Here is a 16,835-nt window from a genome sequence, read left to right as displayed (position 1 = left end):
GGGATTCATTACTTAGTTTATATGGCTTTTTTTTAACAGAGAATTTTATTAGGTAAAACAGGGATAAACAAAACAAATAATTTTTTTTAGATGAAAATAGAATTTTGCTGATGATATGCCGGCGGAGAGAAGCTGAGCCCCCCGGGAGGAAAACCCGACAACTCCCTTATTCCACAAGACTTGCGCTCGTCTGGTAGGACGCGGAGCCACACTTATTCTTCATCGACGAACAAGCGGCCTACACCTGGTCGAGCTGGCCACCCGCCATTGTCGGCCCTGCATGGTTGTTCTCCTGCGAGTATTGAAGGTACAAACCCTAGCTCTCTGTCTTCTACCAAAATCCCTTGAGGTTGTTCAGTCGGTTTGTTCCCCGGTATGTTCCCCGCGCGGTTGTTGACCCTGCGTTGGAGGCCGTCGCAGCGCTTCTGGTTTTGTTCTAAATTTTTTTGTTTTAATTAATTGGAAGATCATGACTTGCAAGAGTGTCGTCATTGTCATTATTCAGAGTCTTGGATGAGTTGCCTAGATCAATTGGCATATTAAGACATCTTCGTTAAGGTATACGGATCAAAAATTAAAAGTGCATGATATCAACTATGCTTATTTCCAAGATTTCACCCGGTGCAGATGCCCCCAATGAGTGTAAGGTCAGCTTATGGTATTCAACCTTTCAGGAATCATGATGGACCATTCGGCATTTTCTGACTTGCTTTGAGCTTCAATTCCGATCATTATTTAATTTGATAAATAATCAGTTGATTATAAATTGGCGTGTTCTTATTTTCAAGGTGAATATAAGTTTTTAATAAACTCATACAAAAGGGGCAAAAAGGCAAAAAGATGGATAAGGGCATGTAATTGTCCATGAATTATCATTTTCCCTCTGCTCTCCAATGAGACAACATTTAAATTGCTCCCTGCCTCCATTCTTTAAACAACACCCCCCCCGGGGGGGCGGGGGGTTTAACTGAACATAGCGTAAGTGAAACCATGGATTTTTCTATCTTGAACAGAAAGTAGTTCTAACTTTTGCCTTCATATATAGTGACTGTGGGTTCTCTCTCTATCTGTGTGTGTGTGTGTGTGTGATATTTTTCTGAAAAAAGTCTGGAGCACATTCCACTGGGCTGTAAAAGTTTAGTGGTAGAGAGAGACATGAGTGAGGATTTTTCCAAGTACGGAGGCCTCCGTATAGAGTGGCAGAAATAGAGTGAGGCAGAAGGTTTTTACTACCCCGTGTTTATGTTTGTCGTACTCTTGGTCTTGAATATCTAGCCTTGATTGAAGCATGGGAGATTGAGTCTGACTTGCATCTCAATGGTTTCCGGTGTTGCTTTAAATCTGTAGGAAGTTTCAGGCGACAACCAAAAAAAAAAAAAAAAAAAAAGAGTCTTTAGGAAGTCAGGATCAAATTGAGGTAGGGCGTGACTCTGAGTTGGTTTTGTTCTTGGGCACATTTATCTGCTATTTTGTTATTGAATTGAGTTGAATGTGAATCTCATTCACCTCTGTGATTCAATTTTGGATTAATGGTTGTTGACATGACCTAAGCTCATTGCTTTCAGCACTAATGAATTAAAACTTCACTGTTGATTATTTAATTTCAATTTGGGAATGGGATGCCGAAACCGGGAATATGGGTTGGGACCCGTGGACCAGCCCGCCAACCCGCCATAAAAGAGTGGGTTAGGGTTGGCATTTTGCTAGCCTGCTAAGGTGTGGGCTGCTCTAGCCTGCACGCATAACCCGCGGGCTGTGGCGGGCTACCCGCGGGTTGGTGGGTTGGCCCGCCTAACCTGCCACTTTTTTTTTTTTTATTTTTTTAATTTTTCATATAAGTAATATGTTATTATATTTGAAAATTTTTTCTCTTATTTACATTTTAATTTTCATGTTATTATATTGAAATTTTTTTTTTTAATTTTTCATATAATACTATATAAACAAAAAATATTTTTAAAAATAAGCATACTATATTTAAAGCAAAACTTTAATAACTACAATCAAACATAAGACAATATTTATTACGGGAAAAAAGTGTTTTAAAAAAACATGGTAAATGAACTTTTAAAAAAAATAGACAAATGCACTTCAAATTTATTAAGAGATAGTGTTTTGTATCAAACATGGCGTTTGTATGGAAAAAATTATAAGATTTATCACTTGATGAGTTGATGTTGAATGTTAATCATGTAAAATATTTATAATGTATTATTTTATATTTGTATTGACTATTTTAAATGTGGTTAAACATCATTTATACTTGTGATTGCTTTTAAACTTTTAGATCACCATTTATTATTTTAAAAAATAAATAAAAATAAGATTTGAAAATTGAGAATTAAAAAAAAAAAAAAGATGGCGGGCTGCTCCAACCCGCACCGCATAACCCGCGGGTTGTGGTGGCCCGCTGGCCCGTATTCCTAGCTATTTCTGCTTCTTCTCTAACTAGAAATTTCCATTCGGATTTGATGCTGTACTTGCTCCCTAGTGGTTGCATATGTAACATTTGATAGCAGTGATGGTAGTGATGGTCTTTTACACATTTGAGTTTTACAAATTTTTGGTTTGGGTTTTTAAATCAAGTACTAAAATATGTTTAACGACTTCTTAACAGGACTTGGGATCTTGCTGTCTAGATTTGATTTGTAGTCCCTTTGCTGCTCTAGATAGGATTTCCTATATTGATGGCTGCGGCTAAGATGGATAAGTGTTTTATTAAGGACAGGCCTGAAGATGTGTCCTGGCTATGCTCCCTTTCAACGTCTGAGATTGTAAGTTTTTTGTCACTTGAGTTGACCACATCATTTGTAATCGTATCTTTATTCACCAGTCCTCTTGTCTGGATTTTGTTTTCAGTCACTTCTGTATCACTTCAAATCAGTAGTAGGGCATTAGATGGCTGATAAAAATTCATGCTGCTCATCATATGATTTCGCTTTCATATCACTTCAAAGATCAGTAGTAGGGCAGTGGTAGGGAACTAGATGGATGATAAAAAATTCTTTTCACTGCCAACTGACCAGGTCGTATTTTGATATATATGAGTAGTCATAAAATCATTTTGTTCTCTTATGTGCCTGCTGTTGCATGTATACATATCAATGTCTGAGATGTCTATATGTCTTTGCATGATAACCAGTGTTTGCCATGGTTTGATCGTTTGGGGAATATTGGGCCAACAGGGGTAGATTTATTTAGCTCAACATCCAATGAACAATTTTAACTAATTCAACCAATTTAGGAGGAGATACTAGAAACTTACTTTTATTATGGTGAATTGGTGATATTTTAATTTCTGATGCATGCTCTTTGCAATCGCGAGTGAGACCTGAGGTTTACAATAAAAAGATGCTCTTCTACTGTCATCTGCCATCACTTGCAGTTTTTTATTATTTCATTTGAGTCTGTTATGACATTTGGAATTTATAAATGTCAGGATATGCTGATAAATTTGAAGTTGTATGTCCGTCACCGTGCTAAGATGATAGGTTATGAGGAACTAGCTGAGAAATTTGACCTTAAAGTGCTTCGTGCCATTGGTATGCCTTCATTTTTATGTTCTATATGCACCTTTTGTAAGTTTAAATTTCTAGTCTTCTTTTGAATTACTCTATCCCTCCTCGATTTTGTCAAGTTGATGTATCGATATGCTATGGTGAGTTTATTATTGTCTAAGTTGGAGCAGGTGTTTTCCATGTATACGGTGAGTGCGTCAAATTCTTACTTCCGTATGCAATGAAAATTAGTTTACATATTGCGCTGGTACCTAATTGCTTCATTGGTTATTTAAATACATTTACACATGATGAATAATGCATGTCTGACCTCCTATGAGGATTTATGCAGCATTCATTTTGTTTGAATATTTCAAAGAAAAAGTGAAAGATCCATCACTTACTCTAGATGCAGTGAAGCCTGCGGCTTTGTCAAGTGCGTGCAACCTATTGAGATGTGATCACGAAGGGGTCATATGTGTTGAAGATCTGAGTAAAAATATTGGCGTTGATCCACAACATATTGTTAGAGGGTATGCATATTTTGCTTGAGCTTTGACTGACGTCTTTTTTTTTTTTTTTAATTTCCTCATATGGTTTTAACTTACCCTTGCTTGCCTGTTCTAGTCCTGACTAGCATTTTTCAGTTAAGCCTTAAACTTAACTTTTTTTCAAGATGAAAAAACTGAATTCCATTAAAACTGACTTTTTTTTAGTGAAAAAACTGAATTCCTTTTTTCAATTTTTCTTGTAGCTGGAATTATGTTATAGATTATCTTAAGAACACTTAATGAGGTCATTGCACAAAACTTTCTGGTCAACAACATATCTAAAAACTTAGTTGTTGCTAGAGCACAATGGCGTTGTACGATCAAATAAAGCTCGTCGTTGTATGCTCTTGAGAAGGTCTGCTACATGTTATTTTATTTAAAAAACTTGATAGCAGATTCAAGTAACTTTAGCTTCTTTTACCCCTTTTCTCCTTTTGTATGCTGTTAAATGTAGATATGCTCGGCTGTTACTGGTGTAAATTGTGGGGAAATGCTTGCACCTGTGAACATCCATAATGCATGTTCATCTGTTCTCTTATAATTTTCTCCTACATTGCATATGTGGATCTTGATGTTCATGCACTGATTTGTTTGTACAGGCCACAGGAAGAAGTGTGTTCCGCACCAGAAGAAGTAGTTTCAAAACGTCAAAAACGAAAAAGGAAGTGCTTTTTTGTCCGAAAGAAAAGGCCGAAGTTCAAAGCAGAGAACAAGTAGATTTAATTGTTGAAGGAGCTGAAACTGATAGCTAATTGATGACGGACTGAGACTCCTGGTGAATGGAAGCTTCAATTTTGAATGACCTTAGCAACCTGGCAGGTATTAGTTGGACATGCTATTTTGAATGGAAACTTCTACAGGGTGCGCGTACTATTTTTTGCACCGGTGGTGGGGGCGGGCTTGTATTGTAGAGAAATAGTTGGAGAATCTGTCCATTAAATTTAAGAAGTTGAACCCCGAGTGCCGAGGTCAACTGGTCGGAGTTGCTGCAAGTGTTGATTAATAGGCACTTGATTTCTATATTTTTAGGTTATTTACCACATTTTCCATGTCACTTGAAGTTTTAATCATTATTGTAAATATTTTAATGGATTTATGAAAGATATTTCAGGTAAAACATGCCTTGATATTTTTTTGTGATCTAAATTGCTGAACCGTAATTTGAGATGGATTTATCGTTGTGAACTCACTTTGAATATATATTAATTTCAAGGGAAGCATGGAAGAAGAATCAATTAAAAAATTAGTCCAAATTTGATAACAAGAAATAAAGAAACTGAAACATGGTGGTGGTATCATGATATGGCACAACACATACGGTTGATAGTGTTTGCCTCGTATCGCAAGCTGAGGGTGCGTCGTATCGTTATACCAACACATTGATATAGCGATCTCAGACCAGATGCCGCTGAACGTTGCGTTTTAATAACATTAGCTTGGGTTTTAGTTTACGCATATGATTCCTTCGTCATGTGGGGGCGATTCTGAAGGACTGGAGGTGGTTTTCATAAATGAGACATGAGAAGTGAATTCTTGTCTACCTGAACCTCATGTAAGCATCATGCCTCGCCCATGCACCATGAAAATCAGAAAAATGATACTCTTCGGCGCCATTTTGGCTTCAAACCTCCCATCCCCAGGCAACCAAAAAAAAAAAAAATCCAACTTTGGATAACACCTCAATCAATCCAATGCCTCAGGGACGGTGGATTTGACGAGGGAAGAGAATGCAAAATACCGCAATAGAAACAAGCAAAGCAGCTGGAGATATTCCCCTTTGCCATTAAAAGACATATATGCAATCCATTCCTGGTTTCCACCAGAGTATCAAGTGCTGATCAGTCATCACCCAGAAACAAATTGAGTGATACCTGGAATTATGAGACTTGTATCTTACTAAATTTTACCCATCAATTCCATTTCCATTACAATCCTTCACATAGCTACGGCCCTGTCACTCAATAGAACTAATCTTATTCTTGGCATTTTAATGGCCAATATTCACTTGGGATCCATGAGATGTAACCCTGCCGGCCGAGTCACCCATCATTTTGACACTACTATTCTCCAATCCACTTTTCAGCCAAGCAAGGTTGCTGATGTCTGTAGCTATGGCTGCCAACTCAAAACTTGGGAATGCCGGGGGCTCTGAATATTCAATAAATTCTGGCCCCAACAAGGAGCTTTTGGCATTTTCGCCACCTAGATCAGTGCAACAACCATGGCCACAGTGGTTAGGAACAGATAGGTCACAGCCATAAATTCCATCAAGCATTTTACAAATTTCAATCCCCGGCTTTGATGCTTGAAAAAGAGGCCCTTGCATTGGAACTGGCCTAGGGGTTGACATAGCAGGTTGTGAACCATCCAATGAGTTATATACACTAAAAGCACTAATACGTGCTAGAGGTCGGAAAAGAGTGGGCGGATCCTTGACTTCATGCTTCATTTGACTCTCTGTCTGTGCTTTGTTTTCATATTTATCCTCCATATTCTCCACAGAACTGACATCTCTTCCTTCTGAAGATCTCAAGGAATTAACATCCCCACATGACTGAGTTTCTTCAGATGATGCTTTTGCTTTCTCCAAGCTAACATCTTCTGTCGTGTTGCAAGGTTCTAATTTAACTTTATCAAGTTCTATTCCCCGACGCCTCAAAGTAGAATTCCAATGATTCTTAATGGCATTATCTGTTCTTCCTGGTAGAAGTCTGGCTATGGCTGCCCATTTATTCCCATGGATTGCATGTGCTGCAACTATGATCCGGTCCTCCTCATCTGAAAATAGTAGATGAAAAAATTTGTTTACTGATGGACAATCCACAAATCACTGCATTAGTAATTAACATGGAAGCTAGAAAACCCTATTCAACTGTACTAAATAGAGAAATAATTTCCAGTCAGCTTCTAAACAAAAGGAAATAAATAACGCCATAAAACAGGATAGAAATGGCACAAAATAGAAAATTAACCGAAATGGCTCAAACTTGTGAAAATGAAGGATTTAATCTTCAAAACAACCTCAGCTTGAAGAACCCTAGACATGTCAACAAGCTCAAAACAACAGGCCTTTCAATGGTCTGGTGTCCGCAACAAGCTCAAAACAAGCTATCCAAAATAGTATAAGATAAGACCAAACTTCTCCCAGATCAAGAGTTATGACCCTTCAATGATCTGACAACCAAAGGCCTCTCTAGCCTTACATTTGTGCTTCTATCAGTTACTTCCTGCCCTTTTAAATTTTTTTTTAAGAAAAGAAAAGCAAAATTGCTTATCTTTCAATCAAACATCTAATAAGCAACCTAAACCCAATGGGATTAGCTAACTGGTAAGAGACAGCGTTTATTCTTATCAACCTAGATTAGATTCTTTTGGGGCACAAACCTTGAAATCATCCAGGTTGATTTTAGGCTTTACTTCCAGAGTGTCTCTTAGGGAACACTTCGGAAGTAAAACTTAAAAATCTGCCAGGATGATTTCAAGGGTTGTTACTTTTAAGATTGCCCACAGATCAACACAAAGCCGTTAGCCAAAGCCTTAGCTTAGACGCATCAATGATACTTAAAAAAATTCTAGTAAGCAGACTAGATGTAAAGCCCACTTCCCATACAGTAGGAGACCTATCGAAGGGCCAGTTTTGGCATTTTGGAACATGCCAAACCTAGATATTATACCATAAATGTCTGTACATGTTTGTCCTCCTCTAAACAACATAATTTGTAATAATTTCGAAATAAAAGTCACCCAGACCAAACGGTCCACATAACTAGAGTAGTGCAGTCATTAGAGTCCTTCAAGAATCAACTTATCATCACAATAAAATATATCATTCAGGATTCAGAATAGACCTCTTAATTACCATCATGAGGAAACTAATAGCCTGAAACTCAATAAACTAACAGCTAGCTTGAAGGCCAGGGCTATTAATGAACAAAGCATACAAGTCTAGTATTAGTAGTATAGGTGCAAGTAAACCTTAATGACCCAAAATGTCCATTTTTCTACGATCCGGATTGATGACAATTAACTGAGGCATAATGTCACACAACATTATGTTGATAGCTCAGGACCAACAAGCAAATCGTCAAATACCGTTTCAACTTTCAACTCACAAGCTTGTGATTGAGGAAAACTGGTCTTTGAAATGACATCAAAGTCTCTCTAATCAAATGATCAAGAGTTCAATCCTTATCGCTCTTCATTATTAGTTAAATTTAAGCTTCAGTGCAAAGTATAATGGACCCGTGCCTTTATCCACGTATCTAAGCAAAAGAACTCTTTTATTACGAGAGATCATAGAGATTATGGTAAGAATTATTGATCCACATTCACTTGACAGCTTAGCCTTCGGAGCTGAATTGGTTCTGACCATTACTTATGCTAGCATTTCTGTTTGAGGTGGTATTGGGGGGGGGGGGGGATTGGGTTGATCTTATTCTAACTGGACCTAAAACTTTACATTGCATAATCCATACTCCAGAAGCTCATCTTTTCAAAATCGTTTACACTTAAATCCCAAAACTCAATCAAATTAACTTACTAGTACTACAAATGGAAATGTAAATACGAATGTGGAAAAAATCATCGAATAAAGAAAGGGAACCATACCAGTAAAGGGCTTGCGCTTCACAGCTGGGTCGAGTTGGTTGCACCACCGGAGGCGACAAGACTTGCCGGATCTTCCAGCGATCCCGCGAGCAATTAGGCTCCAATTCCGGGCCCCGAACTTGCTAACAAGTCGACCCAGTATCGCGTCCTCCTCTGGAGACCAAGGACCCTTCACTCTGTCTTTAGCGGTCTGGGAGCTACTCCCACCTCCATCACCTAACGCTATTAAACCCTCGTCACCACTACCGCCGTCTCCGCCGCTGCCAACGTCTCCGGCGGGTGGTTTGTCGAGCTCAACGATGGGTTTTTCATCCACTTCCATCTAACACTCCCTGCCCCGCACAATAGAGCCGAGCTGAAATGGAGCACAAGTGCACAACCAAAAGAGTAAAGAGAACAGGGGAGACGGAGTAGGGCAATGCCCGGAATTCACTTTGCTCACCTTTGCCTTTTCTAGTTTCTACGGCGGTGAATTACAGTTTCCCTCCCTTTTAATTTTTTGCCAGGAATTTCAGTTTCATTTGGTTATATATATATATATATATATATATATATATATATATATATATATATATATATATATATTTGAATTCTTTTTACCAGCAATTATATATATTGAATCAATGAATTTTTTTTCTTCCTTGCGAATCAAATGCATTGATTAATGTATTATATCAAACAAAGTGCATTGCAAATTATGACTTTACAAAATAAGTTATACTCACCTTTTTTTTTGTGGATGACCTAATTATTGAATTGATCTTGATTTTAAATGTAGAACATATTTATCATTTTTATCAATTTTTTTATATTACTCCGATTGATACTCTGCTAATCATAATCAAGTAAGAGATAGAGGGAAGATATCAAGAAAAATGATTATAATGTTTTAGAAAAAAAATATCATATTTTTATAATTAATTAATTTACTTAACCTTTTTAATCTAATCAAATTATTTACATAGATCTTACATTAAGGACAGGAAGAGTATTATTTATGACTGAATGCTAATTCATATAAACTTTATATATTATACAAAAATATAAACCCACAAATTCTCATTAATTATGGATCAAAAGGTTTTTATTATTAATTTCATTATCTGTGTTTTTATATTTATATAGTTTTAGTTAAAAAAAGATATATCCTTGTATAGTAAAACTAAACTATTTAATTTAAATTGATTTAACTGCTCTCACACAACTGGAATATATATTAATAGGCGAGATTAGTACTTTCATGTGTAAATAAATTACGTGATAGTTTTAAATTTTTGCTTAGCTTTTATGACACATAATAAATACTCCTCCTGTCCTTAATATAAGACCGATTTAACTAATTTGATTAAAGAAAGTTAGGTAAGTTAGTTAACTATAATAAATATGACATGTTTTTCCTAAAACACCTTAATCACCTTCATTATATCTTCTCTCTCTTTGATACTTGATTATGGTTGAGGGAGTATCAATAGGGGTGATTTAAAAAAATTAATAGATATAAGAAATAGATATTATATTTAGAACCAAAATCAATTCCACAGTTAGGTCATATATTAAGGATCAGAGGAGTATATTGTTTTCTTATGAAAATTAATTATGCACACGTCAATTTGGATTATTGAGAAATTCTTTTCAATATGAAAAGGATAACTTTAGTGTATGGCAAAAGAAAAATAGTGTAAAAATTATCTAGGAGTTTTTACAATAATTTTTTGTAGGGAGAGTTCCAAACACATACTTTTTAATTTCAAAATTCTAAATCAGTATTATTTTACTATAGGTCAATTATAGTTGACAACATTTGAAAAGAAAATAACAACACATTTTTATATTTATTCTTATTTTGAAATTTTGAAATTTTAAAAATATTTTTTATACATATTTTTTAAAAGGTTATTGGCAAATGGCAAAGAAAGATATTCCAAAAAACGTATGTTAAATTTATTTATTTTTCTTCCACTCATTCTTTTATTGTTTTTAACACAAAATAGCACCTTTTTTTTTTTTTTATCATTTATCTCATTAATATTTCAGAAAGCAAGAATTTGAATATGTTACCTCCAATCCTTAATATAAAAATTAGTTTGACATTCAATTTGATCATAAATGTAAGACTCCAATCTATTTTGTCTATCATATTTATTTATTTATTTTCTTAAAATAGTCCTTGTAGTAGTCGTATATGTTAAAGATTTTATCAAATAATAATTCTAGCTAATATACATGATTAGCAAGATATTTTAAAGACGATAACACTCATTTGTTACAAATAACTAACTTAACTAATTTTTAATTTATTCAAATTCGTTAACTAACTCTTATATTAAAGACTAGAGGCAGTAGTATTTTGGAGTGTAGAATCATGAATTATAAATAGTGTGACTTTTAACAAATTTTATATTATACTCTTATCAATCCTTATTATAAGTTTTAAATAATTAATTTACAGATAAAAAAGTTAAAATTAATTAAAAAAATAAATAGGTTAAAGATATAATTTTTTTTTAAATATGCCCTTTTAATAAATGAGAAAAATGATTAAAAAATATATGGAGAAATATGATGAGAGAAAGTATGATAAATGAGAGAGAATAAATAATTATAAATAAAATTAAAAAATATATTAAATATTAAGACAAATTCAAATTTAAATTTACAAAATATACACACGGCCGATAGAGTAAGCACAGAAGCTATGTACGTGTAGGTATTCATATAGGTATTCATATTATTCATGATTTAAAGAATAATGATTTTTTTTGGCAAATGTTCCATAAATATATAAATATAAATGACTATTTGACCAATAATTCCCAGTAATTCTTTCATATAACAATGAACTCATATATATAAATAAACGGAATGTGACAAGGAACAAATAATTATTTACGAAAGTTCCAGAATTGGAAGATATAGCAAATAACACAATATAGGATGTAATATAATATAATTCATCATCACAATGTCCAACTCAATACTCTCCAATATTTTTTAAAAAAAGAGAAAAATCCGTCCTCTTGTTCGACAATAAACAAATATTCTCAAATTAAAACCCAAGCCAAAACCCATATGGCCTGTATCTCTCTCTCTATATATGTAGTATATATTAATTCTAATTATAATATGGTGGTATTATATATATTATTATTGGGTCATCTCATTTACACCATTTCTGCAAAAGGAAGTTGAAGGATTGAGAAGAATGAAAACGGCGGCGTTTAGAAGGGAGAAGGAGCAGGTGCTGCCTTTAAATCAGCTGATGAAACGTCAGAAACAGGACCAGGGGCAGCTCCAGAGCTCATCAGCTCCACCATGGCACGACGAGGATTGGTCTTCTGTTTCTCGCACAGATCTGGCAAATATACTCCTGCAATATTGTATTATATTTAAACAATAATTCCTCTTATTACTTCCATATACACTCACACATATACCTTAATTGGATTTCAAGCTCAAAAACATGTGTCCCCGGTTAAGATATCTAGCGACCTAGCTTGACCAGGTCAGGAATAAGAATTGCCACATATTGAAGAAAAGGTCATCATGCATGTATCCTGATGACTTTTTCTTTTTCTTTATAGGTGGTGTCCTCCACAATTCTTAACCTGAAAGCTACTTAATTAATTTGAAGGGATTCAAGAAGCTATACAAATTACTTAATTCTAATAAAATTGACATGATTTTCCTAATTATATATCATTTTTTAAGTAAAATAAATTCATTTGAGAAGAAACTAATAAATATTAAAAATAAAATGATTAAGATTTTATAGTTAGGATTAATGTTGACACGAGAACATCTTAGTGAAAAGAGAATTCAACGTGGATTTATTATTGCCAAATGGAAATAATAAGTGGCTGGAAAAGTTCATCAGATGCAACATCACTAACAAGTTCTCAACCAACTAAACAACCAAAGAAATTAAACGGAGACCATGATCATTGTTAGCATTGTTATTATGAGATTATCAATCAATCAAGACCTAAGGTTTCGATTAGCTTCTAGATAAAATGAAAGACGTCAGAACTGCGAAAAGAGAGGAATTAATGATACCTTCGCCGGCAGCCAAGTTGAAGTAAAGATCGACAATGTTGGGGCAGTGGTCGGAGCAAGGAGAAGCACAGAGCTTGGCGGTGAAACGTGGGTCAAGCAAAGCGTCAGATGAAATACCCACAGATCGGCGATCAACACCACAAGCCTTCACACATTGATCCCTCTCTATGTACTCTGACATGTGCTCCACCACCACTTCCGACGTCCGGCATTGGTATTCCACCCTCCCTGTTTCCTCCTGCCTCTCCGTCTCCAACACACATCTCTTCCCCGACGATGCTATCGAGAACGCGCACACCTCCTTTCCTAGCTCCTCGCACACTATCTCACCTGTTCCAAAACCCTAGTTATTCTCCATCCACCACAGTTTTATCATCTTAGTTTAAATCTATCTTACTTTCATGTACATCTATAGTGAGAACTGAAATAGTAAAACTGAATGGGAAGCAAAAAGTGAAAGAGAAGTAGGGCTCAATTACCTAGAGATGCATGAATGAAAAGGGAGGAGAGGAAAAGAACCAAACACGATCTAATTGAAGAAGCCATTGTTCTATGTGCAAACAAGTTTCAGAGTATAATATGAAGGATGGAATCGAGAGAGAAAGAGAGAGATCGTGTGAAGAAGGACGAAATGGAAACGGCGCAAAAGGTCTCTATATATGTAGTTAAAAAACACGTCTTGTCCCTTTTAAATATATTTTTGGAGACGCGTTTGGAAGACTCACACTCTAACCACATTTTACTCGGATTCCTATAAATATACATATAGAAATAATTAACAAGGTCCTTTTCTTGTGTAGGGTTGATTCGTTTACTTTCTTGGATGATACGGGTGTTTGATGATGGACGTCTAAGTAGGACGTTTTTTGGTATTTATGGACTCTGAAGTTTTCAACAAAGTGGTGCTTCCATCGTTTGTTTTGTAAAATATTCTATTCATATTTACTAATCGACACGTCCAGGCCATCTTTCTTGTCCAAGCAGCTAGCTTCGTCCTTTCTAGAAATCTTCGGAGAGGAAGATGAAACTGTTTTATGATATATTTATGTCGTAGTTGCCGAAGAATGATTCAACGTTGAAAATGATCGATATTACAACTGGAAAATGGAACCAAGCAACCCTAAAATGGAAGTATCTACAAGAATATATTCTTGGCGTTTAAGTCAGGAATAATATATTTCATATTTAGCATCGTGATCAAGAGTATTCTAAATTTTGTCCGAATTTATATTTTTCAAGGAGAATTTTAACTTGTGAGGATATATATATATATATATAAAGTATTCTTAATTGCTCACCGACAGCTCTTAGAAAGGTCCAACTTAGATTTGAAGTTAATAGTAAAAAAAAAATACAAATAAAAATGATCGAATGGGATTTTTTAATTCATGTGTGTGGTATGAGTAATTGAGTCGTTGGATTTTTGAAAGTTGAGAAATGACAGGTTACTGGCCAGCGCTATGAACGGGCATTAGCTGAAGTTGCCCAGAAGCTGACTTCTGAGCTTCAAAGAAAAGTCACATTTTGGGAACAGAAAACTTTTAATTTAATTTATGAATTAAGGCATGCACGAAGGTTCTAGCGCTTGCCGTTTTCTTGGAATGTTCTTAATTCCAATATTAACTACTTAATTATTGGAAAAGTAGCAAATAAAGACCCTTAACATGTGAAATTGTGATTTGGAACTCTCAATTTGAAAAATAATAAATAAAGATCCAGTCCTATATTGTAAATATGAAATCTTGGTAAAATGTCTAAAATATTTCTCGGTAAAATAACAAGTTGGCTATAAGAAAGGACAAGTTCACTTTAACAAATAACAATTTCAGCAGACTGAATCACAACTTGACTGAGGGTATGCTAAATGACAAGTTTACTTTAGCGAATGATAACTTTAGTAAATCAAATCATAACTTGGCTGAGGAACATTTCAGACATTTCATCAAGATTTCATATTTGTAATATGAGACCGAGTCTTTATTTTTCATTTTTCAAATTGAGAGTCCCAAATCACAATTTCACATATTACGAGAGTTTTTATTTGTTATTTTCCCTTAATTATTTGTTATTTCAGTTTATTCTGAAGTCAGCGACTTCTCATTTGAAATCCTCTGCATTATATGGATCATTTTATGGGCTTGATAATACGGTTGGATGAGGAATGGGTGAAATAATATGGTCCTCATTCTGTGTGGGCCCAATATTTCCCAAGTTTATGGGCTTTCAACGTTAGAATAATAAGGAAGTTTGGGCTCCGACTCTCTACAGTGATGAGTTACAGTTTAGAGAGAGTAATAATATGAACCATTTGATGGCGAACTGCAATGCGTGTTGTGGCCATTATGATCAGTTTGTGGTCTCTTATAATAAAAGAGAAATTTGATGATCGTTCATTTCCTTAATTATATTCAAAGCATAATTATTGAAGAATAATGATGAATCACTAGTATGATCCTAAACTGATATTCCAAGGAAATGAAAAACAGAGGAGGGAAGCAGTGGGCCTGTCAGGGGAAAAGAGAAAGATGAGAAAGCAAAGGTGGCAATTGAAGTGCTGGGGCAAACCATACAAATACCCGCAGCAGCCGCTTTGTGTGGTGCAGGCGTTCTCCTTATTATCTGCTCCATTTTCTTCTCAAACCACTAACGAGATTGGATTTAATAAAAAGAGTTCATCTTTTATAATGTGATAAATTAAGATTTAAATCCTTGTTAGGAGAGGTGCTAACATTTAGTATCCAACAATATCTCGAATAAAATTACTTTTATCTCCTACCCAAAATATATAAACTAACTTTTAGATTTATGGGAAACTTTAAAAAAAAAATAACTGTTGAATTTCAAAATTGTAAATCAATATTAGTTACTACACTCATAAAAAAAAGGGTTAATTAATCCGCAAGTCCTTATAATTTCAACCAATTTTGAATCAAGTCCCTATAGCTTTTTTCCTTTTTATCAGGTCCTTATACTTTCACTTGTTTTTAATTCGGTTCTTGTATTTATTTTTCTTTTTATCAAGTCCTTATAAGTTCATCTTATTTTTAATTAAGTCCCTGAATTTTTTATTCTTTATTTTATAACTTCTAATAGTACTATTCTATAAACATAAAATAGTATATATTATTTACTATTATTTTATAAACAATAATATTATAAAAACAATGAATTATGAGAAAATTGGTAAAAAAAATCCATGTTTGAAATTTTAATTGGCCAGAAGGACCTGATTTGTTGCACTCACGGATCATACTTGCACTTGCACAAATCAAGTCCTTCTGGCCAATTAAAATTTCAGACAGGGATTTTTTTACTAATTTTCCATGAATTATTATAATAATTTTATTTTTTCTAGCAAAAGAATATTAATTGTTCTAAAAAAATTTCCTGAATTAATTAATTATATTACTTATTTTATTAAATAATTATTAATTTAATTTAATTACTAATATTTTAAATTTTATTACTAATCTATTTAATTAATTTTATATTTAATTAATAAATAAAAATTAAAACTATATGGACTTGATTAAAATTTTAGTAAAATTATAAGGACTTGATAAAAAGAAAAATAAATGTAAAGATCTAATTAAAAACAGGTGAAAGTATAAGGACCTGATAAAAAGAAAAAAAATTATAAGGACCTGATTCAAAATTGATTGAAACTATAAGGACTTGCAGATTAATTAATCCTAAAAAAAATAACTACACACAAAAGCAAACGACAACATATTTTTATAATAATTCTTAATTTAAAATTTTAAAAGTCAATAGTCTTTTTTTGAGATTTTTCCTAGATTTATTTTGGTCTAAGGGATATTTACACAATTTAAAATATTTATTATAAAATAACGGACTTAATAAATTTTTAATATTCATAAATTAAGTACTTAACTCTTATTTTGGGAACAACATCAAATATCATAAAGTTTGATCGAGTGGATGAAAATAAACATAGCCCCTTAATTTTCATTTGGTCCGCTACAAAAGCTTGCCGACTCTCAATTGGACTTGCTTTTATTTGTTTCCAACAAAAAAAAAATCAAATTTTACTATTACTTGCCAATTCTAAATGTAAAAACTAATTAATAGGTTTGTTTTGTTCACCACAGCAGAAATGATTCAT

The 16,835-nt window shown here is 34.0% G+C and overlaps 3 protein-coding genes across 5 annotated transcripts; 1 reads left to right on the top strand and 2 right to left on the bottom strand.

Moving 5' to 3' along the window:
* Positions 1-147: 147 nt before the first annotated feature.
* On the top strand, positions 148-5,194 carry LOC114727931 (uncharacterized). Of its 3 annotated transcripts, none has more exons than XM_028914719.1 (5): positions 148-307; positions 2,618-2,774; positions 3,440-3,542; positions 3,907-4,030; positions 4,648-5,194. In XM_028914719.1, the coding sequence occupies exons 2-5, from the start codon at positions 2,688-2,690 to the stop codon at positions 4,763-4,765; spliced, it is 432 nt and encodes a 143-aa protein (XP_028770552.1). In that variant the 5' UTR covers positions 148-307; positions 2,618-2,687; the 3' UTR covers positions 4,766-5,194. The 3 variants fall into 3 exon arrangements, with proteins under 3 accessions (XP_028770552.1, XP_028770550.1, XP_028770551.1); XM_028914717.1 differs by having other exon boundaries at positions 150-307; positions 3,850-4,030; XM_028914718.1 differs by lacking the exon at positions 148-307 and adding an exon at positions 1,393-1,417 and having other exon boundaries at positions 3,850-4,030.
* Positions 5,195-5,848: 654 nt separating this feature from the next.
* On the bottom strand, positions 5,849-9,052 carry LOC114727928 (transcription factor MYB1). Its single transcript, XM_028914714.1, has 2 exons — positions 8,657-9,052; positions 5,849-6,826 (listed from the first exon to the last, which is right to left on the bottom strand). The coding sequence occupies exons 1-2, from the start codon at positions 8,976-8,978 to the stop codon at positions 6,036-6,038; spliced, it is 1,113 nt and encodes a 370-aa protein (XP_028770547.1). The 5' UTR covers positions 8,979-9,052; the 3' UTR covers positions 5,849-6,035.
* A 2,469-nt stretch (positions 9,053-11,521) lies between these two features.
* Positions 11,522-13,299, bottom strand: LOC114727930 (uncharacterized). Its single transcript, XM_028914716.1, has 3 exons — positions 13,189-13,299; positions 12,710-13,039; positions 11,522-12,023 (listed from the first exon to the last, which is right to left on the bottom strand). The coding sequence occupies exons 1-3, from the start codon at positions 13,253-13,255 to the stop codon at positions 11,875-11,877; spliced, it is 546 nt and encodes a 181-aa protein (XP_028770549.1). The 5' UTR covers positions 13,256-13,299; the 3' UTR covers positions 11,522-11,874.
* Between the last annotated feature and the right edge of the window lie 3,536 nt (positions 13,300-16,835).

Source organism: Neltuma alba, unplaced genomic scaffold, assembly GCF_004799145.2.
Source record: "Neltuma alba isolate B1F8T4 unplaced genomic scaffold, ASM479914v2 tig00012515_pilon, whole genome shotgun sequence".
Classification (NCBI taxonomy): Eukaryota; Viridiplantae; Streptophyta; class Magnoliopsida; order Fabales; family Fabaceae; genus Neltuma; species Neltuma alba.
This window is presented reverse-complemented; position numbering and strand designations above follow the sequence as displayed.